This window comes from Nannobrachium achirus (assembly GCF_963921795.1).
Source record: "Nannobrachium achirus genome assembly, chromosome: 16".
In the NCBI taxonomy this organism is placed as follows: Eukaryota; Metazoa; Chordata; class Actinopteri; order Myctophiformes; family Myctophidae; genus Nannobrachium; species Nannobrachium achirus.
Genome location: NC_137823.1, coordinates 50,263,065 through 50,287,344, shown reverse-complemented (window position 1 = coordinate 50,287,344; position 24,280 = coordinate 50,263,065). Strand labels below are relative to the sequence as shown.

The window sequence follows — 24,280 nt, the reverse complement described above, 5'->3', positions numbered from 1 at the left end:
TGTCCACAGTAAGGTGGAATTTTTGAATTGTGAATCAAGTTGCTCGGTTAAAGTATGTAGGAACAGCGAGGTGCCAGAGTTTTCAGATTTAAGATTTTTAAATTAAATATCTCCAAAAGTACAAAACATTTCAAAGTAAAACAGAGTTTTCAGATTTAAGATTTTTAAATTAAATATCTCCAAAAGTACAAAACATTTCAAAGTAAAACTTTCAAGTATGTGTGTCCACAGTTAGGAGAATTATAAAAAGTATGAATGGAGTTCCTCGGCGAACATGTTTTTTTTTGGCGCGCAAATCTGCCATTGAGCCCCATGTTAATTTTCCGAATTTTGTAAAGCTTATATCTCTAAAACCATAAAACATTTCAAATATTCATTTTCAGGCAAACATTACCACAGTAAGCTCAACACGATAAAGTGTAAACGGTGTTTCTAGGTGTACATTTGTAGCTCTAGTAGCTTGCAAAAGTTTGTAATTTTCCATTGACAATGCATTGGGTGCTTAAAGTTAAATATTTCAAAAACTACAAATTATTTCAAAGTAAAAGTCTCAAGGCATGCAAGTCCACAGTAAGGTTCAATTTTAATGTGTGATTTTACTTTGAAATGTTTTGTAGTTTGGGAGATATTTAACTTTTAAAACTTAAATCTGAAATCTTCGTGGACATGTATTCTTAAGATTTTGACCTTGAAATAATTTGTAATTTTTGAAATATTTAACTTTAAGCGCCCAATGCATTGTCAATGACAATGGCATTTTAAAGGAGAGATAAATCAAGCCGTCAGTGTCCATTGCTCAGATGCAGGGGTGCTGATGCCGGAAATTGCCCAGGGGTGTGTGTGAGAGAGAGAGAGAGAGAGAGAGGGTGTGTGTGTGTGTGTGTGTGTGTGTGTGTGTGTGTGTGTGTGTGTGTGTGTGTGTGTGTGTGTGTGTGTGTGTGTGTGTGTGTGTGTGTGTGTGTGTGTGTGTGTGTGTGTGTGACTCACCCAGGGGTGCGTGCGTGTGTGCGTGCGTGCGAGAGAGAGAGAGAGAGAGAGAGAGAGACAGAGAGTTTGTGTAGGCCTATTGCAGTTGATGCTCAGGCTAGACTCATCAGCACCCTCTCTGGCCACCAGTGGTATTCAGGTTACATACACACGTACGTACATACATACATATACATACATGGATACACACACGGTCATGCTATGGAGCGGTCTACCTCCGCTCAAAAATCAAATGTGTGGGCCCCTCTGTTCTATACAGGTGCTTTCCTGGCCCTCAGATGATCATCATGGCTTAAAATCCGAGCTGGGTAGTGTGCGTCGGGAGGGAGGGAGGGAGGGAGGGGGGGGGGAGGACAATCCGTCCCTGCACTCACTCACTCACTCACTCACTCACTCTCTCACTCACTCACTCACTCACTCCATCCTCTCCACATTGTTGAAAATACTGAGTCTTTGGCCATTGGCCATGAGGTCAATGATCCCTCTGGTGGCCAAAAGCATTTTAATGGTTGGGGTTTGAAGTTATGAAAGTGAGGAAATGGCTGTAAATAGTTGTGCATCTTTACTGGAAATTTTGCTGCGCCCGTACCATCAAATCATCACGCCAAGGTTTTCTGAAAGGTTGCCAGCCCTGGAATAGTATAACTAGCATCAGTCAAAAAAGGCGACAAGAAGCGATGAAAGGAAAGACGAGCCAGGGGGGTGAGGTGGCGTCTGAATTGTTTGAAGGGGTTTGAGTGAGAACAGAGATCAATCCTTTACATTTATGAATTCCTATTATTGACAGCATCAACAGTACCATTAAGGGTACTGTTAGACTCTGCCTGTGAAACAAATAATATTCACTGTTTACACTATTTAAATTGAATTAAATACTATTACATTTGGGGCTCCTTTGAATATGTCCATATTTTATGATGCCGTAACCATAGAATTATTACTCCAATACTAAGCAGAAATTGGTCAGCATACAAATGGTGCAGGGTAGCCTACAAGGCCAAAGGCCATACTAATTAATGAGATTTTTTTTACTGTATATAGTTCCAAACCCCTTGGGCAAGCTGGCCTTTGAAAGTGCAAACCATGTAGTATTTTGCAGATGCAAATTTCCCCCAAACTACACGGTCAAGTCCACAAGTGAATGTACATTTAGCAGAATCGTCAGTGTTTCATTTGCAATTCCATAAAATACCGTGGTCGTGTGTGTGTGTGTGTGTGTGTGTGTGTGTGTGTGTGTGTGTGTGTGTGCGCGTGCGCGTGCGTGTGCGTGTGCGCGTGTGCGTGTGTGTGTGTGTGTGTGTGTGTGTGTGTGTGTTGCACTTGATCATGTGTTCTATTCTGGGAGAGGTGGAGCAGCCCTGGTGTCCCAGGGAGACTGAAAGTGAAATTATAGCTTCAGCATTATATATATCCCTGATTTTCTGTACCTCTGTGACATTGCTGATTCCACGCTAGACAAACTGCTTGCTAGTGTAAGTATTTGTATCCTTTAGCTTAAATGCCTTCATAATTGAACCACAATTGATTCCATGTATTTGAGTAAATCAATGTTTTAGATCAGTGTCAACATGACAAAATCGCAATATAATAGGTGAATGCAGACGTGATCATTCGCTCGGTTTTCAGCTCATCAACATTTAGAAGTGTTCACCATCTGTCATAAACACAGGCCAACAGCATATAGCTCATATCCTGTTTTGTACCTGTCAACATGATCCTTTAGTTGAAGTGTCCAAACTCTGGGGACCACTGTGTGAGTCATTTCCACGTGTCTCATTTTTGATGTTCAAGTCTTTAAGGAAATGAGACTTGAGCATCCAGCAGGAAGAGATTCCTTCAAACTCAGACATCAACAACATCCCGCGTGTTCTGCCCATAATGTGAGTCTGGGCGGCGGGGACAGGGTGTGGAAATAAGGCCAGAGTGACGCGTTGTCAAGGTCACTCGGCAGCACTCTTACCCAGAAAGACTGAGTGTAAACATGGCACATCAAGGCAACGGAAACTCTGTGTGCCACGGCTGACGTGATTCATCTCAGAGTGAGCACTTGGTGTAGGTTTGTTGTTCTCTTAGGTATAGAGGAACTTGCATCATTCCTCACTCATCATGCATGTTATACTTCCACTGTTAAAGCCACCAAGAGATCTAACTACTCAATATTTCCATTAATAGTTCAACGAATTGAGAGAAAGGATTAAATTAAAGAAGTAGTTCACCCAAAAACGTGTTATTTTCTATCAATTACTCACCCCATTTTTTGGCGAAGTACTCCTTTAAATGAATGAATTTACTTCTTACTGGACTGATTGGCGACTGGGTGACTCATTTCAATGGTCCAACTAACAGTCAAAAGTCAAAACACATCTACAACAGCACACAAAGTACATTAATGAGGCATGTGATGCATCACTGCATCCAGTGCCAGTACTACATATGTTCTGTAGGAAACTGTAGCCAGCATATTACATGTATTACTTAACTCACCTGCTAAAGTAAGGAGGACGACAAAAGAAAGGGTTTTGTTCCATATGCCTTCATTGTCTTGGTTTCAGAGAGCACGTTAAATACAACATTTTGCCCCAAAGTCTTGTGTTTATATTCCATTTATGCCCAAGTGTGGTGTTGTTGTGGAGGAAGCCAAGTCAAGTCGTCAAGAGCTCCGGGCAATAGAACTCTGACTGTTTCCTCTCTGAACGGTGGGCATTTCAAAACAACAGTCTTTTATTGGATACAATGCGATCATTCAATCAACAATCCACTTTTATTTTTAAATCGTAGTCTACTACTGGAAATAGAAGCAGCAGCCACCGGGCTACTTCAATATTTTCTCAAATGCCTTTGCATATCTGACACCCATTGTTTTTTTTTCTTCTTCTTCTTCTTCCTTCATTAATGGGCCCCCTACGTGTCTAGGCCCTGGTGCAGCGCACTGGCTGCACATACCCTATTTACGCCCCTGGTCTCAGGGTATAAAGCTGCATGTTGTCTTGCTATGTCTATCGTCTACACTAGCTGTTAAATGGGTTTTCTCCAGACAGCTAAACTTATACCATCACTCGTCAAAATCATTAGTGTGTCTGCTTCGCAGGATGCATGCAGAGCAAACACTCTAGACACTGGACCATGGGGCAAGAGCATGTAGCAAACAGGGTTGGCTTTGATCTAATGAATTCTCTTGGTTACACCAATTGACACAACCCAGTAACACCACTTGACAATGTTGCTTCTACAGTGTTACGACCCAACATAAACGGAGAGGACAATGGATTATAAAACGGAATATAGGCTATATTCAATACAAAAAAGTAGAAATAACCAGTAAGACTCCCTAATCGGGAGATAAGCGACCGTCAGTGCTTTGGGCCAACTTGGACAACCAATAGTTGGAATTTGAAACGTACTCTGGCCCACAATTACGTCCCTTTGTGTTTACATGTGCACTGTATCTCTGCTGTGAATGCCCATATCCTATACAGATCTTCATATACTGCATGCTCTGCATGACCATCAATATTCCCCTATTGAAAACATGCACTGATGTGGCAAAATAGCAGGTAGCACTTGTTCAACTCATTCCCCCTCTCCAAATGCGGGGTCAACAGTGGGAACAGATAAGGATGTTCTATCTCTTAAATGGAACAACCACATTGCAATTAGGAAGCACAATAGGAACATCCTCCTCCACATTGAAGTGGAGAGTTACACCACCCCAGGGAGAATGTGCAGCCGCAGTCCAAAACAAACCAGAGCTCTGCAGCATGCACCAGTGCAATGCATGCGATCAGAGACCAATGCAGGTCAGCATGTAAAAAATAGGACATGTGCGCCATCAATTGTTTGAAAAATGTTAACCACTTAAACCCATATACATAGTTGACCGGGGTCCCACAGGACTCTATATTTGGTCAGCTCCTTTTTTCCCTCTCTACAACATACTTCGCGGACACATCTCATGACACAGCTCAAAACGCACAGCTTTGAGAGCTTGTAGATCTGCTATTTTCATCAAATGTTCCCCCCAGAACATGGATGCTACTCTTAATGTGGTTAAATCGCTGCAGAAAAGTATATCATGTACCATTTTCTTCAATATTCATAATATTTCCTTTTCTTCTATTGTACCCACATCTAATCGGTATCATAGTAGTGTATAGGCTAATTAAGTTAATTTAAGTCTCGCAGACAGTTCTTGCAAGGAATAAAGGAGTGAATCCTAAAATAGATTACTAAAGTACTTTTGGGAAGGAATCGGGCACGCCGGTTATTGTTTTCGTTTTTCCTGCACGTAGCTACAGCAGTAGCGCACAGGCATTTCATGCCAGTGCTGATTTTATAATCAAGCTGCTCTTATGGTGCAAATGGAAATCTAGCCCTCTCCTTCCCTGGGTTGGCAGCTACAGTACGCGCTGGACTCCCTCTGCGTTGCTGCTGGTTGCCTGTATCTGCTTAGAACAGGTGCCGGATCCTGTTCAGCTGCAGCATTCACCAACCAGGTACAGGTCGGGGGCCCTTTTGGCTGCTCACGCGGTCCCCCAAGTTTTCCAGGGGTCCCCATCTGTGTCCCCGCGCATCCTCTGCCACATGGCACCTGTCCCTCGCCGAGTCTGGTCCATTCTTCGGCCGGCAACACGCATGCCTGCCTGCCACCAAGCACCGTGCCTGTTGTTGAGCCACAATGAGATGGAGAATAGCTGCACCCATAATCCCTTGCTGTGAGATATGTTTTTCCTTTCTTTTCGTCCTTTGGCCAGATTCACAGCCAAGAACAAATTGTAAACAGGTTATTCCCTGCAAGCAAGCCGCAGGGGGGCCACTGCAGGCTATGTGTGGGCAGTGAGGGCAATGCCAGCCCTCACTTTACCTGCACAGGCCCATAGTTGGATTGCCCAAATAAGACCCACAGCTGTTGATTCATCATGGGCTAACCATGGGCGTACTGTGGGCAGCCCGTACATGTGAAAAGAGCGGCAAATGATGTGGGCTGCCCACACAAAAACTGCATTGGGCCCAAAGGTAGAACTTTGCTATGGGCTTAAACGGGCGTACTGAGGGCAGCCCCCAAAACTTGCCGCTCTTTTCACCTTTTTTTATGTATTCATTTATTGTTCCCGCCTTTTCATTCACTACCACTGGACAGCAGCAAATGACAGGAGGAGATGAACCAGTGATTTGGACATGGCTGCTATTTAATGGTGAAATGGTACAGTAAGGACCTGCTTTTGACATTAATATAAGACAATAGCCAATAAGATAATAAGATAAATAATTTTCTGTTCTTTCATTTCTCTTAGCATTGTTCACACAAACCACAAAGGGTGGATATTGGCATTTGCTAACTTAGCTAACTCAACTTGCTAACTTTGGCCATAGCTGGCCAGCTGTTGACCCAGAGTTACACCAAGTTATTATTGTAAACTTTGTGAGCTTGTAGATCTGCTATTTTCGGGTAACAAATACATTGTGCAATGGAGCATAAATAAAGCTTAACCTTGTTGTGTCAAATACATATATAGCTAAATTAGCAAGTTATAAAACAGTGTGGCAACAAGTGAATTATTTGTTAGCCAGCTATAGTTTGGTTTGTGTCAAAACTAGTGAGAAATGGCTAACAATTTGTGCACACTCACACACCATCTTATGTTGCCCTAAATATTTTTCTGTTCCTTACTTCTTTTCCTAAAGTTGGATGAGTTTGTCAAAGATAACCATATAGCCTACATGGAATCTGACTGAGTGGGTCACGTGTTTTGTAGGTATGTACTGTATTTTACTGAATGCATTTTACTGAATGTACAATAGTACACATGACTGTTGTAGGCATTTATCTCATATTAGATAACCACATTATCCCTTTGAAACAGACAGCCTTTAAAAACAGTTTGTGTCTCTGTTAAAACAATATTTTGCAGAGCAATGGATTGACACAGAGTGCTTCTTTCTCCTGGATGGGGAAAGCTTGGCATCCCTCATATTGTTTATCTCCTTAATTGGGCCACGGCTGAAATTTCAACGACGCCTGCTTGAGGTACACCAGAGTAGGTCTAAAGAGACAAAATGTGTTATGTGTGTTTCAAAATGTAGTTATCAGTTAAGGTATTTGGGGATAAAGGATTTTTTTCTTTTTTTCCCTCAAAACTGGGAATTGCTCCTTAGGCTACTATCAGGAAGCTGGGGCCTGTAGTTAACTTCTGGTCTAAGCCACGTGACATGCATTTTAAACATGGATCACAGCAGTGGTTCTCAACCTTTTCATGCAACTGTGACCCCACTTTGAACTGGGGACCCGACAAAATAATCACATTTGAATTGATGACCCCCTAAAAATATTATATTTGAATTGGGGACCCCCACACCCTGACAAGCACATGGACTGTTTGATTCGGTTCCATTGGTAATTATTGTGAAAGTGGCAGATCTACAAGCTCAGAAGTTCAACCGCAAACTGGTGTTGTGAGCTTAGATCCCCTGAAGGGTCCTGACCCACACATTGAGAACCACTGGATTACAGGGTGAACTATACTGTATAGTAAGTGTATGCAGTGTTTTGTGCAAATGTTTTTTTTTTTATTATCATTTTAACAATGTAGCTCTGACCCTGGTGCTAATAATTTTCTTTTCATACTTTTATACTTTTCTATTATTCTAGCCCCACACCAGAGCTTACTATTTTGCTGCAGCCCATACCAGCACCAGAACCACAACCAGTATTGCCTACAGACCAGCAAAGAGCTTTGGTGGAAGATGGAGCAACATTTGTAAGTTCACTTTGTCTGTGTGGGCAGCTTTGCAGCCTTGCTTCATTGACTGTAGGGAGGGGAGGGTGGTCTAGTCTACATTTTGAAATTAATGTTCTGTAGTTTTAATTTATTTTGCCTGCTCTTTTTTATTAAAAATATCTGTTAGATCTTCAGCAAAATAGATGATGGGAAATGTTTGTTTTGTGGTCTTCAGAAGAAGCTCTCCTGATCAATCTCTATATCAATGGTCCATATACTGTATGCCCACCTGATGGAGGAGCGCTTCGGAGAGAAGTGAGTATCAATCAAGATTAAGCAATTTTTTAACTAGTGGTAGATACATTTCCACTTATGTGAACCACATACTGTAGGGTTCCATCCAAGCAATCCATTTCAAAAAGCTTTTTACATAAAATATTTTGTAAGGACTGTTTTCAATTAATAGTTTATGTTGTTTAGTAGCATTTATATATCTATTGTCTACAGTAAGTCCAACTTCAGCTATGAAGGCAACCCTGGCATTATCGATAGTGGATCAATTTCCATGCCTGAGGGACTGTCAGGGCACATGCTATGTAAGTAAATCTACTACTATATAGCCTGACTTAGCCAGATTATATGCTAATGCCGCTAACTGCAGTATATATCACCTTGTTTTAACATGGGTGGATTGTCTACCGGAGCTAGACTAACTACTATACACTATATCCTATATAATGCACAAAGCAAATTATGAACACACATTGTCAACTTGGTGTTGCTGCCTGTTGTTTCCTAACGTGTGCGTGTTCCTTTCTGCTTATTTCCTTTACTTTAAGATGAATGGTTCACCCCGGGGAGGAGTCATAAACCAGCATCAGGGTATCTGGAGGAGCACCTCCACAATGTCTGGAAAAGGTGCCGACAGCGCTAGGGCAGGCAGTTGAATTCACCACAAGAGACCCGAGTCATCCTGCCAGGTACAGCAAGATCAAGGTGTCAATACAACGTAGTATATTCAACTCACTTGCATTTCGAAGTGGATGACTGTATGCTCTTTGCAACAAAGAACTTGGATGTCTTCATCTACCACTATTTTCTAAGTGAGAATGTATTCTTTTCTCTGCTCATCACATAATCAGATGTAACTGCAGAGCAAGTCCTGCAAATGTCAGAGTGGCTGAAAAACAACATAAGTTCGGCCGATACATTTTGCAGACCTCCATCTATAGGGTACAGTGGATACAAGAAAATGGGACAAAGCCAATCCAAGCCATAGTTGAAGAGTTCCTGTGTCACAGTTCCAAGGACACTCCAAGCACGGTGAGCTTTTGAATTAAATTGATTATTGTTTGTTCCTTAGGGCATGGTCAACGAAAGTTTAATTCTACCTGTGGATTCTGTCAAAGCTTTTCAATGGGAATGAAGTATAAACATGTTAGCACTATGTGTGTGTCTCACACTCAAACACACACACACACACACACACACACACGCACGCACGCACGCCGCACGCACGCATACACGCACGCACGCACGCACACGCACACATACACACACACACACACACACACACACACACACACACACACACACACACACACACACACACACACACACACACACACACACACACACACAATGCAGATAATATAATAATTCAAATGCAGATAATATAATAATTATGTTTTATATATTTCCAGATGAATTCAGCCATGAGAAAGGACAAGCCTGTGTAATGGTTGTGAGCAGTATGAGAAGAAACATCCTGGAAAATGTACTCATGGCTCAAGTCACAAGGTGGGCTGGTGGTATAGGGGACTCGCCGTTGACGGCTGACTGGAGGTTGGTTGTTTTGTTGTTGTTTATAGTTTGTTTAAAAAAAAAAACGATTTGTTAAAAATGTGTGTGCTTTTGTTGTTGTTTGAAATCAATCACACAATCTTAATATTCTGGGTCCTTCGTTCCAGTTTATTGGTTGACCTTAATCACAATCCACCCCACCCAGATCAACACTTGACAATAAGCTGCAAAGTTAGACTGTGCTATTCAGACATTGTATTTTCTATTTTTCTTTTCTTCTTTTTTATTACCCACAGTTGCTCATTATGTACTCATTATGCTGGATGTCCCATTTCACAAGTTTTTAAATGTATAAGATCTTGAAAATTGCAGATCTATTAGCTCACTGTGTGTCACATCACAGGCTTGTAGAGCTCTTTTTTCAAATGGCCGGAATGTATATAGGGCTGAGGTGGTCAATGTATGTTTTTAATAATAATCAAAATCTAATAAGTAACTAGTAACTAAAGTTTTAAAATGATTGTAGTGGAATAAAAGTATAATGTCTGCCTTTTAAGATGGTGAAGTAAAAGTATTGAAAATGGAAACCCCAATGTTGTTCTACTGAATGTATATGTTGTGTTGTTTTATATTTGTTTTGCATTTAATAAATACATTGATTTTAATCCCTTTGACTAGTGTTATTTATTTTTTTATACATTTTAGATGAATAGAATAATAGTATTTGTTTTCCTAAAGTGAATGTAAGTTACAGTAGTTGAAATGGTTTAAACATAATTATTGGTGCAATAGAGGAAATAGACTACAAAACCATTGTGGGCATAGTGAGGGCCTAGTTAGGGCAGTAAATAGGGCTTACTGAGGGCCAAGTGAGGGCTGCCTATTCAGGACCCCAAGTGGGCCTATGCCGGCCCGGTGTAGGCTTGTGAGGGCAGCCCTTACTAAGCCCTCACAATGTGAGGGCTAAGTAAGGGTTGCCTACGCAGGCCCAGCACTTTGGGGCCAACACTTTGCCGATGTTCAAAACCTCTGGGGCCCAGTGTGGGCCGCCTACAGGGGGCCGTTTGGCCAGCCCTAAGTGGGCCTGGACAGGGCCAGTGCAGGCTTGCTTGCAGGGTTATGCTGCTGTAATGCACTCCAAACTGTAAATGCACTCCAGCAGCATTTATTGTTTATTGATGTAACTGTGCCACAAAGACTTATTTTTGTTGGTCTAAAGTTCACAGAATGTAATGCTTTTGCATTAGTAGAAATGCATTAGCTGTTTTGCAATTGCAACAAAAAGATTATTCATCAAATATTAGGATGTGATATGAATAATATAGGAATGATCTCTTAAACGGAACAACCACATTGCACATTGCTATACTCAACTATACTTAATAATTGCTCATGGTTTCTATAAGTGCAGCATAATCTATTATATTTAAACAAGCAATATGTGCATTTCCATGCAGAAATAATCTGTAATTATCAGTAAATATTATTTCAAAATACCTTCTGATGATTATATGTCACTTAAGATAAACCCTGTCTCACACACATGCTGGACTTCATTTTTGCCATGGTCACGTAGGCCAAACCGCCCACTTCCTCCTGACCTATAGTTAATAGGCCATGGACGTCATCTACCTCAGAAATCACCAACCGCAAAAGTGTGACGTGAATGGACGCTCACGCACTGCATTGTCCAACCGCCCCAAAACCGGGCTGAGCAGACAGCCGGCCTCCTCCATGTCTCCGGAGGACATGGGTATTTAAGTGATCAGTGCTTCACCTCGTCCCCACAGGCAGCTAATACTTTACACAGCTGTGGAAGTGCCGGCCCTCGTCCACATGCACTGATACTCGCGTAGCTCAACGGTTGGCGTTGAGTCGGACGGCAGAGTTGTTTGTTTGCCCAGGGATGTGACATGACGGCAGAGGCGGAAAAGGGAAACATAACAGACTACCTGACAGCCTCATTCCACAAGCCTGACCTGAGACTGGAACTACGCCAGACAGCAATCAGAGAGGAATAACAAGAACGGGGCTCCCATTTGTTTGTTCAGCCTATAGCCTTATAATCACCAATATTGTAAATCTCACAAAATCTGCTGGGAGGAATAGCATAAATTGTGTTGTAGGAAATCTCACCCAAAGGAAGAAAGGGCCTTGAAAACCATGCTGTTTTCTCATGCTCATGCCATGTGTCAAATGAGAGTGCGATGTATGAAAGAAAAACTTCATGCCACTGTTTGTTGATAGTGTTTTCCTCCATTCCTCGGCTTCCTCTAATATTGATTTATTGCAGTTCATGCTGGAACCGTAGACAATTATGCCATCAGCTTTTGGCAGAGGGCTCTGGGTAAAGGTTATGGTGAGGACGAGTAAACTTTAAGGGAGGAAGGGATTGAGGCTGACAAGTTGAGTGTTTTGCCCTCACTTCCCGACAACTTAAAAGACTGGATCAACAGATTGCAGTGGTGCTTGTGCAGCAGTCCCCTGGTCAGCACACAGAATGTATTTTGTTCCATGATCTAAGGGCATGCATTAGGTAATACACCCAGAGACAGCGAAAGCACATTGGACAGGAATCACTGGTCATGTCAGTGCTTTTTTTCCCCTTCACACTAAGTCATGTATTAGCTATCATTTCACATTGCATGGCTGTTCTGGTGGATAAATGAATGAGGCAACCTGCATGCATCTTAAAAAAGAAGGCAATGCATAGCAAAGAATGCTGCATCTAGGTTGTGAAACGTAATTTGCACATATTTACATAATTCACAGAAATGTATGAATGGTATTGCTATGTTTGGAACTAAGAATCACTTTCATTTGTTTGTATACACAATTAAAATTAAGCACAGAAATCCAAGCGCAAAGAAATACAAACATGCCTCAATAAGGCATTCTGCATTGGATACAGATCCAGGGGCCTGTATCCTTGTGTGCACTTATCTGAGTCTTCAGTAGTGAAGTGTTGATGATTGAGTCTTTGTCCTTGTCTGTACTACAATGCCCTACCCTGAGGTGGCGGTTGTGTTGATTGTCGAGACATTACAGGGAGTCTTTACCAAGGGAGTCTGCCGCACCACCCTGACCTGACCCTGATGACTCTGGGGTTGATGCCGAACCAAAGAACCCCCTCCTCACCCATCATGCCTGGGGCTTAACCCCCCCCCCCCCCCCCCCCCCCCTATATCCAAAACATGATGGTGCTCAAACAGACCCTCCACAGAGTCCTCACCCCCTACAGGCACAGAGGGTAATGATCTAACCCCAACGAAATGAACACAATGTCACCCAGGCCCGCAAAACGTATGGCACATGATAAATGTTGTCATTTTGGTCAATTTACTCACATTCGCAACACTTAAGTGCTGTTGCAAAGGTGGCATCAGAAGCGCGCTCGTTGCTGGAAACGAGGACGTCATAGACGCACACAACTGTTTTCTGAATTCAATTCTGACAGAGTACTAAAAGGGTGTCCAAGTCCACTGTGTGCATGTGCGTGTGTGTGTGCATGTGTGTGTGTGTGCGCAGGGACGTGCTGGCCATTGGGAAAAGCGGGACAACTCCCGAACGGCCAGGCCGGCCATTAGGAAAAATCACACTCGTGTGAACTGAGCGGTGGTGTGTGTGTGTGTGTGTGTGTGTGTGTGTGTGTGTGTGTGTGTGTGTGTGTGTGTGTGTGTGCTCCCTGTGTGTGTTTGTGTGTGAGTGTGCCTGGCCTATGCCTGGCCTATCCTGAACAACAGCGCCCCTCCCTTAACATGTGTGGTCAGAAAAGGTTACTGCAGGCTACATACCCGGAGACAGACAGACAGACAAACAGACAAACAGACAGACAGACCCACACACACGGCCACGTATAGGAGCGTTGTGACCACCGCTCAAAAATGTAACTGTTTGCACAAAAGTAGTGAAAACAGCAGATCTACAAGCACACAACGCCTCGCACCGCGAGGCGTTGTGTGCTTGTTGATCGGCTGTTTTTCACTAGTTTAAATAATTTTTTTAAATGATAAATACAAAACAAACGGTTTTTGGACATACAACAACGAAATATAGGCCTAATTCATGTAATCGGCCCACTGGCTTGTCACTTGTCATGATCTGAAATGGCAAATCTTTGAGTAGCAGCAGCGCTATAGAGAGAGATCTCTCTATAGCGCGCAATGAGGGCCTCTCCAACTCTGTGTGTGTGTGTGTGTGTGTGTGTGTGTGTGTGTGTGTGTGTGTGTGTGTGTGTTTGAGAGAGAAAGAGACAGAGAGACAGATATTATGGGGTGAATGTGTGCTTGTGTGTGGTCAAGGTGCATCAGACCAGGTCGACAAAAGCCTCTCCCGAAAACATGGCGGCCGGCAGGGTGAGTAAGATGCTAATCAGCAAGGCAGCGTTTCCTACCTCCCCCCCCCACCAACCCCCCCAATGCAGCTGAACAGCAGGTTCCCTTCCCCGACTCTGGCACTTTAATGCGGGGCCCAGCCAGGCCCAAACATCCTGACACAGAGAGGCTTTCCCCTTATCAGCCAGGAAACACCGCTCCTCCGCCACATCCTCTTTACAAGAAGCGCGACTCAACGGTTCCCAAAAAACGCAGGAAGACCAGCCAGACTCCAGGATTTGTCAAAAGCCCCCTGAATTCCTTTTATCGAAAAAGAGAAGAATTTGCGAGGAGAGAGAGAGGGAGAGAGGGAGAGAGAGAGAGAAACGGAGTGGGGGAGGAGGAGGTGGACAAAAATTAGGAACGTGTAAAACAGTCAAACCCGGGATTTATTTATTTATTTCAAGCAGATTATGAAAGGTCTGCATCAGCAAGATAGAACATGGGGTGAGGGGGTGGGGTGCAAATGGGGGAGGGGGAGGAGGGAGGGAGGGGGGGGGGGTCCCGAACGCCTTAGAATGGCACCCAGAATAAGACTCTGGGAAAAAAACAAAGGACGGTTGAGAATGCAGGCGGGTGGCGAAGGCTGTGCCTGTTTTACACTAATCCTCTGAACCGGGGTGAAATGAAAGCGAGAGGAGACGGATGGAGAGAAGGATGATGGGAGGGTGGAAAAGACAGCCAGGGAGTGGGTGTGAGTGAGGGCCAATAGCTGGAACAAGGGCTGCCTGCGCGAGCCGAAAATAGTCGGTACAATTGCGATGTTGCTGACACACTTAAATGAAGGAACACCGAGAGACCGTTTTCAGCACAAGTAGCACACACCAATAACATTATCAAATGAAAATGTCCCCCTCCCCCCACCACCACCACCTTTAAAGGAGTAGTTCAACCCCAAAATGTCTTTTTTTCTATTGATTAGTGACGCCATGGAGACTTGAGTTAAATAATATTTTTTTGTATTTGTCGCATTCCTAAGATAAAAAAATAAATACAAAAATAAAATAAAATAAATTAAAAAAAAAACATAGTAAATTTACCCCCATTGATTCTGGATGGGGACCCAATGCATGGCCCTGGATGGGGACACAAATAAGGCCCTGGATGGGGACCCAAATTTAGGGTCAAGGGTCAAGTCAATTTACCCCCATTGATTCTGACCCAATTGCATTTGTGTCCCCATCCAGGGCCTTGTATTTGGGTCCCCATCCAGGGCAATTTTGGGTCCCAATTCAGAATCAATGGGGGTAAATTTACTATAATATTTTTTTGTCTTTGTCTTTGACAAATACAAAAACATATTATTGAACTCAAGTCTCCATGGCGTGAGCAATCAATAGAAACATAGTCATTTTGGGGGTGAACTAATCCTTTAATACTGCAAACTATTAACCAGGAGCCTTCCTCTCCTTCATCCCCTTTATTAATGAATCACATGGCGATTGTATTAATTAGTCTCAAGGTATAGGCTAATACCACACCAGAAGAAATGTGTGTTTTATGTACGAGCTACTGCACAAAATCCTAGTTTGTCAAATGCATCACCTGCACTGCTGTACAAAGAAACCATTCTGTTGCTATTGTTATGTCTGCTGGTCTTCCGGTGTCTGTGTGGGAGTGTTATCAAAGTAGCAATTACATCAATATAAAAGTGGAACTTTATTTTTTAAATTAATTGGCTTTCACAAACCTAAATCGGCATACATAGTTATCATTATTTTCCATTGTAAAGATTATGATAATATATTATTAAGTACTTGAAAAGAAATATAAATGCCTTTTTTTAATTATACACCATTTTTGTTGGGGGCAAATTGCATAAGAAATGTCCAACTAATCCTCATTCAATTACAAACTACTGAGGTAAGACTCCCAGCTAATGAGAGCATGAACAAAATAATACAAACATTCAAAATGGAAGGAATTGATAATAGCATTACAGTTAGCATTTATGCGAAACATCAACGTTCTTAAATTAGCTTCTAAAGAGCATCTGTACACGCCACAATGGCAACATTGAATAAAGACATTTACAGTTCGACAAAAGAGTCCGATTGCGATTGTTCTTCGGGTTTGGAAATTTCACGACAATTGCAGGTGACAAACTAGAGTGTTCTGTGTGTGCATCCCTGAGGTGTCCATTAAAGTTCCATCATCCTTCTATCTCTCTCTCTCTCTCTCTCTCTCTCTCTCTCTCTCTCTCTCTCTCTCTCTCTCTCTCTCTATCTCTCTATCTCTCTCTCTCTCCCCAATTCTCTTTGTTCTTTCCCATGGCTCCAGACAATCATATTGCTCCGTAATTGCTTCGCGTCTTGTTGGTAGTCGGATGTAGTTTCCCAAATCTTTACGCGTGACATCAATCTGGGCATCTGTTCATTCAAATTCCCCCCGCCAGCAGCTTAGGACAGGAAAACTGTTCTCAAGTCAAGTCAGTCAAAAGGGGAAGCAACTTCATCCCACCACATCTTGACCTGTCTCACAACTCCGATCAAGTCAATCACAGGTGTCATGGGTGCCGTTGGGGGTGGGTGGGTGATGGGGGTGGAGGGCGGCTCGGTTTGGCGTCGGGGGTCGACGCCGGGCTCTATGAGATACCGTAGTTGTTATAGTAGGCGGCTGTGGCGTCGGCGAGCACGGAGATGAGGCTGGTCTCCGTGGCGGCGCTGCTGCTGCTGCTGCCGCTGGGACAGGACGCAGTGGCGGCCGAGGTCACCTGGATGTGACCCGTCACCGTCATGCCCCCTGCGCCCTGCTGCTCGGGGTGGGGGTGGGGGTGCTGGTGGAAGCCCCCGGACCCCCCTGTGGAGTTCAGGTACTGGTCGAACTCGTTGCGGTCCATCTCGCCCAGGAGCTCGGCCTGGCTCAGCTGGTCCAGCGTCTCCATGGGGTGGGCGGCCTGCTGCTGCTGCTGCTGCGTCTCTGGCGGCGGGGACAGCTGGCCCAGGTGGCCGTGGTGGTGCAGCCCATGGTGGACCTATGGGTCAGCGATGGGGAAAAGTACTCAAATGTTTTTACTTCAGTAACAGTGTCAATTCTGCGATGTAGATATAATTCTGTTTTGCGAGTAAAAGTCTGGGATTCATAATTTTACCTGAGTAAAGGTACAAAGGTGTTGGTATCAAAATGTACTTGAAGTACCAAAAGTAAAACTTGAACTTGAAGTTCAAGTTTTCAAATGTAAAATGAAAATGTAGTTTGAAAATAGCAGCTCTACAAGCTCACAACGCATGACGCATTGTGAGCTTGTAGATCGTCTATTTTCAAATGGCCAAAAATGTATATAAACCTGAAATGGTTAATGAATGTTTTGTCATAATAATCAGAGTCTAGAAAGTAACTAGTAACTGAAGTTTTCAAATAAATGTGGTGGAGTAAAAGTACAATGTTTGGATCCGAGATGTATGGTGGAGTAGAAGTATAGAAGCACTGGAAACTGGAAACACTCAAGTATTTCCAGTATATGTAAGTAAATGTACTGTACTTAGTCACTTTACACCAGTGATTCTCAAAGTAGATTCTAGGGACACTGTGGGTCCCTTTAGAGGGGTCTAAATTGACCCATACAAGTCTGTAACTCTAACAGTAAACAAATGGAACCAAATGGATCGTTAGGGTCCATTTGTGTACCGTTAGAGTCTCCGTGACTTTTGACCACAAGGTCATGGGTTTGATCCCGGGCACCGCCAACTCAGCGTATGAGTAGCGCGTGCGGTAAATACTGGAGCTGACAGTAGGTGTTGCGGTCCACCTCAGAGTTAAGGGGAGACCTTGAAATGTGAATTGACCCATGCAAGTCTGTAACTCTAACAGTATACAAATGGAACCAAATGGACCCGTTTGGGTCCATTTGGTTCCATTTGTACACAGTCAGAGTTAAGGTGGAGACATTGAAATGTGTGAATGTTTGAGAAACACTGCTTTACACCACTGACCTGGGTGAAAGGCGAGGCGCTGTAGTACGACAGCTGAGGAGGGCCCGGCATCAGCCCGCCGCCACCACCGGCCTGTGACATGTGGGAGAGGTGAGCGAGGTGCGCGGCAGTGCCCCCGCAGTGCAGCTGGGTCTGGCCGTAGTCAGTGTGGTAGGGGGGCGGCGGGCTGCCGTGCTGCATGTGCGTCTGCTGGCTCTGACACCGCTCGTCCGGACAGGAAGCCGAAGACGAACAGGAGCCGCTGGAGTAGTAGGAGGACGCTATGTGCTGCTCGTGGTCCATGGCGTCCAGGGGGGACATCTCGGGGGGCGTGGGCAGGCCGTACGGGTAGGTGTCGAAGCTGCTGTTGGAGCCGGCGGGGTCCCGGAAGGTCCTGACACTGGGCAGAGAGTGGCTGGGGCTGGGGAAGCCGTGGAGGCTGCCCTCCTCGTCCTTATTGTCCACCAGCGGGTTGTGGCAGAGGACGACCCGGTGGTCGGGCAGGGAGTTCTGGTCGGGCGCTAGTCCGCTCAGGAGGAAGCCCGGGTCCACGCGCTTGCAGATGCGCTTCAGCTGCTTCTTCCGGCGAGGCCTGTACTTGTAGTTGGGGTAGTCCTGCATGTGCTGCACCCGCAGCCGCTCCGCTTCCTCCACGTAGGGCCTCTTCTGGGGCGGCGTCAGGGCCTTCCAGGACTTGCCTGCAAGCATGTGTGGAAGAGGGGAATGTTCATGAGACTCTGACAAGCTATACCCAGGAGTTATAATGTGTATTTAACTAAACAAAAAATTTAATAATAATAATTATCAATATCATTAATTAATTATAATTATAATAAATGTAGGCCTAATCCAATCAACTTGTTCGTTTTCTTAACACTATGTTCTCAATAATTTTCTATACTTTCTCACTGTTCTTTAAGCGCAAAGTTATGTGAAATTAGTAGAATGGGCTTAAAAACACCTTTAGTTGTCTAAGGTGTCCAATTGGGGGGGGGGGGGGGGGGGACTACAGAAATGTCCAGCCATGAACATGATTTTTAGACTAATATTTTGAAAAGGAAGGCAGTCTATATCTCATAAAACCATAGAACAAAGGCAAAGCCACTTGGCAATCAACATATTAGGTTATCAAAATGTAGGCCAAGCCAAGTAGCCTAACTAGGATGTTTTAAATAATACAATTTGCGTTAATAAATTTGCTTATAAATAAATAAATGAAATAAGTCACTAATATTAAAGCTTTCTTTGTAACTCAATTTTCATATTTTTCATCTTCAGCTCATTTAGATTTTATAAGCCTATATATAGGCCTATATAGTGTTACTTTATTTTAAAGTGGATCAAAAATACAACTGGAGTCTAGCCTATTGTGTTTAGTTGAACATGGGCCTATGCGAGTTTTGAATAGAATTATGTCCCCGTTTTGTTGTTTAACATTTAAGAATTAGGCTAGTCAAAGTCGTTAGTCACAGTGCTGTAACAAACGTTGGTTGAAACGAATTTTTAGATATAACTGTTTTTTTTTTTAAATGTCATGAGCATTTATCACGTTTAGGCTGAAGACTCAGTCCATTTCATAGGCTTAGCCTAATATCAGCGAGGCTCTGTTAATTGTATCTAAAGTATAGGTGTTTTTGTTTGATTGTGTTAAAAAAAAAGTTACATTATTATTTCAAGGTTGGTTATTTTAGTGTTGTTACATTTGTTCAATTTCGCAATGTATAAATTGTATTCAACTTTGAAAACTTGTGGGCAGAAGCCGAGGCCTAAAGGGTAGCCTACTTTTACTTCATTATTTATTAATAATAATAATGACCACACCACTTATAATAGGCTAATAATAATAATAATAATAATAGCCTGATAATAAATACCTAATACATGTTTTTCAGGCCAACTTTAAATAACTTCCATCTCATCTCACCCAACATCTTGCTGAGCTCCGCATTGTGCAGGTCGGGGTTCTGCACGGCCAGGCGCTTGCGCTCATCCTTCGCCCACACCATGAAGGCGTTCATGGGCCGCCTGATGCGCGGCTCCGACGCCTTGTCCACGGGCGTCCTGTGAGAGCCGTGTCCGTCGGCATGCACGTCGCCGTCGCCCGCCGAACACTCGAAGGACTCCGGCCATGACGAGTACGCGCTGATCAGGGCAGCCATCTGCAGTGCGCGCTCTCTTCAAAAAAAAAACTTCAAGCTGCGCTTCTCACTCTCACAACTCAGTCTCTCCTCACTCACTCAAAGAGTTTTGCTTTCTGTGTAAACGTGCACAAAAATACACAAGAACAGTTCAAAAAGAGACCGAAAAATCACGGCGAACTAAACGAGGATTCCAGTGGTTGCTGAGGCTGTGGTTTAAAGAGGTGTGATTCAGTGTTTCCTCGTGGAGAAGGCTGGGGGGAGCGCTTTATATTTGAGGAGCAGGTTCCAAGAGAAACCCCGCAGGACTCTCAGCTCCTCCTTGATTGCAACTTGAGCCCCGTGAAAGAAAGGGACAGAGAGAGAGGGAGAGAGAGTAACATTTCAACACCATTAACTACTAAACACCCCCTCCACACAACACAACAACACCCTCAACCATTTAACAACAATTACAACAATAGAGTTGTAATTGTAATCCACTACTGGATTGGAAACTACTTATTAAAGGAGTTCACCCCCAATATATATATATATATATTCCCCATCAATTATTCAACCCATGGAGACTTGAATTCATGGATATTTTTTTGGTTTTGTGGCATTCCTTAGCCAATAATTTGATGACCAGCAGTGGTTCCCTTTGGAGACACAAAGAGCCTACTTTGTTCCCTATGGAAACACAAAGAGTCCCCTCAAATCTTGGGTGAGGAATGCGAACAAAAACAAAAACATGTCCATGAATTCAAGTCTCCATGGGTTCAGTAATCGATAGGGGGAAAAAAAAGTCATTTTCGGGGTGAGGTGAACTATCCCTTTAAGGCCATTTGCACTAAGTAGGCCTATTTGTTTGATTATAAGAAAGCACAATGACACCATTAAAGTGTTCAGGGGGAGGGGGAGAAATTGCTATTTTTGCACTTGCATGACGTAGAATTCCTCTGAAACTCCAGTCAGGAAAGACTGTCTCAAAACTCATCCAACCAGTTTTGCAGTGCACTTATAACTGCATCATGGCAAACTGCCTGGGTGAGTGTACTAGTGATGAATAAACCTGCAGGGACTGCTTCTTCCCTCTGCCTGCCATCATCATGCCCTTAGAACAGTGTTTCTCAAACTTGCAAATTTCAAGGTTTCCCCTTAACTCTGACAGTGTACAAATTGGTTCATTTGGTTCCATTTGTACACTGTCAGAGTTACAGATTTGTATGGGTCAATTTAGACCCCACTAAAGGAAACCACAGATTCCCTGGAATCCACTTTGAGAAACACTGCCTTAGAATATTTCCCTTGAACCGATGAACCACGGCATCCATATTATGAGGGGAACATTGGTCGAAAAATCTACAGATCTACAAGCCCACAAAGCATGGGGGCTTATTTTGGCAAAGACATTTGTGTAGACGAACAAAAGTACAGAGCCAAATCAGGTCCAGTTTACTAACTTTTTTTAAGTGGCTTTAGTAGCATTTAGTAACTCTGAAAGGTTCTCAGACTGACTGAGAGAAAAGATCATCACTGAGCGTGCAGTGTGCGCGCACCACTGCCACACAAATCAGTTTCCCTCTGTGGTCAGAAGGAGTGCATATCAAACCCAGAAGTTCCTGTTGACAGGATACTATACACGCGTGCGCACTCTCACACACACACACACACACACACACACACACACACACACACACACACACACACACACACACACACACACACACACACACACACACACACACACACACACACACACACACACACACACACACACTCTCTGTCTCCCCCACCTCTCCCCTAGTTAATTATGGCATGGCAACAATTACTCATCCTTTTTGTGGTAGCCAAAAAGTATTCAATGTGGTATTCTAATAACTTCTCTTCCTGCTCACTTCCATCCAGTATCCATCAACAATATCTCCCACTTGGTCCCTTATTTGATTTTTTTGCAAGTGTAGCATTTGTCCTGGTATATCTACTTGCCATCTACATGGGATATACTGCATAACATAGGATATACTATTAGGCCTTCCTCTGACGTGGCTCCACAGGGGAGCATGGATCTGGAGTTGTATTACACATCTATTACACACGGGCAGCCAGTCCCTCCCCAGCCATCAGAATGAAGTGTCAGGTCCAGCTCTCTCTCTCAGAGTTGTGTGTGGGACTCTTTACCCCCACAGGAACAGGATACCCCGGCACCTGATGCCCCAGATTGCGTACAGAGCAGACACATGGGTGATATATAGACCCGCACTTCCTCCCGATGCTCTGACATTGTGTGTGTGTGTGTGTGTGTGTGTGTGTAGCAGTACTAGTAGTAGGCCTATACTGTAAAAACTGTAAAAAAATTATAAGTGCAAATGTAATCAAATGGATCCTTATGGGTCCATTTGGTTACAATTTGGTAGATACCCATAAATACTTTATAAACGTTAAGGACGTCCACAATTACACCAGAGGCAGTGCCACAGATCACGTTCAACCCAGAGTCAACTCAAACAAAGGGTCAAACTCGTTCTTCTGCTATACCACTAAAATGTGGAACGCCTTACCGAAGGCCTTAAAGGAGTGTAGTTCCCTAGTATCCTTTAAAATCGCCCTGAAAAACCACTTAAGAGGTGGCAGCCGTTCACAACTGGCAATAACAAACCTAGCCCAGCCTTACCCTTCCCTGACCCTTCTTTGTATTTACCTACTGTATATACTTTTTTTGCACTGTTTTTTATTTTTATTTTCCTTTTTTTGCTGACTATATCTACTGCATAGTACTGTGTTCTATCTGTATGTCATTAAATGTTATGAGATTCAATGGTTTCCTGTGTAAATAAGCCTTTCCTAGGATCTCCTTTTAGTTGACCTTGTACCAGTGAACTGTACTGTCATGAAACTGTACCGTTTCCTATGCAAACTTCTAATAGTCAATCAATGGTAGGTCCGTTTGTGTACTTCCAACTAAGTAAGCGTGAGTTTGCGAATTGAGGCACCCACACATCAGTCTATGAATGAGCTTGTGTGCATTCTTGTATGTGACATTGTGACACCATACTCACTCATTATATAGGTATGAGATAGCAAGGATATGCTTTCCAGGAACGGGGGTTTCCTTATTTGTTAACCACAGAGTGGGTGGAAGGTGGAAATATATCAGCCTGTTGTGGTTCACCCGTCTAGCCTACTTTACTATGTTACTAGGATTTATAAGACTCTTAGTAAAACTCACGTTTTACATTGGAAGGCGTAGGGATTTTTTGCACACATGGGCTATTATAGACCTCAATCGATTCATCAAAAGCGCATTCTATAATGTTAAAGATTGTATTCTACAAGTCTTAAGGTGGCTATACATCTTATCAATTAGACTTCTAAAATGTAGTCTAACAAAAAACAAGTTATTTTTTTAGCATTGCATCCATTTATAAATGCATAGGCAACTATTACGTAGTTGTATAGGATATTAGTACGCAATTCTTTTTTAAGACTGAGATTAAGAATTTGAGATTGATGAGTGTGTGACCCTGTAGGCGTTTAGGTCAGAGAGTGTGGATTAGCCTATTTATTATTTGTCACTGTGTCGTTTGCAGGATATAGCCGATCTACAAGCTCACACAACTCCTGGTGAATGAGTTGTGAGCTTGTAGATCTGCCATTTGTGGTGCATGACATCATACGATGGAGCGATACATTAAGCATTATCCTCATTTGGGGCATGCCATATAAAAAAAAGAGCCAATTATTTCAGAACTTTTGTTTTGTCAAGCTACTAAAATTGTTTAAGTTTCATGCCCAAGAGACAAACAAAAGAATCTTCTGACTTGATATCAAAAGTAGCCTAAACATTTATCACTCCAAACTGTTCAACTGAGTATTTCATTTGAAATGTGTCCTGGCTCAATTCACCAGCTTTAAGAATTAAGATTGATGAGACAAGCCTTACAGATACACCTTAACCGTACACAAATGTAAACCTACCAATACGAAACTAAATTAAGATCAAATTCCATTATGGGGCCGTTAATCAAATCATTATTAATCAGTAAGGTTATTGACATTGATGGGAATATCCTATATATTTTGACAGCAGCAGCAGACAGCTAGTTTCCTTTTTCCTCTTTTGACTCATAACACCCACTCTGTCTCAGAACAAGACTAGCTTGTTAAGGGTCTCCGTTCAGTCAAAAGAACAGGAATTCATAACGTCATTAATCAAATCGGTTAGGAGACAGGAGTCTGCAGTGAATGCCATTCATGAGGGGTGCATTTCAGTTTTGATACATGGACTGTCGCAAACAGCTCATCAGTTCATGCAAGAGACAGGGAATGATGTTCATCGTTTAGCCAGAGTTGTTGGTTACAGCCCGATT

At 43.1% G+C, this 24,280-nt stretch overlaps 1 protein-coding gene across 1 annotated transcript; it reads right to left on the bottom strand.

Moving 5' to 3' along the window:
• Positions 1-15,496: 15,496 nt before the first annotated feature.
• sox7 (SRY-box transcription factor 7) lies at positions 15,497-20,157 on the bottom strand. The gene is made up of 3 exons (XM_080744466.1): positions 19,715-20,157; positions 17,812-18,488; positions 15,497-16,853 (listed from the first exon to the last, which is right to left on the bottom strand). The coding sequence occupies exons 1-3, from the start codon at positions 19,947-19,949 to the stop codon at positions 16,464-16,466; spliced, it is 1,302 nt and encodes a 433-aa protein (XP_080600592.1). The 5' UTR covers positions 19,950-20,157; the 3' UTR covers positions 15,497-16,463.
• Positions 20,158-24,280: the final 4,123 nt, after the last annotated feature.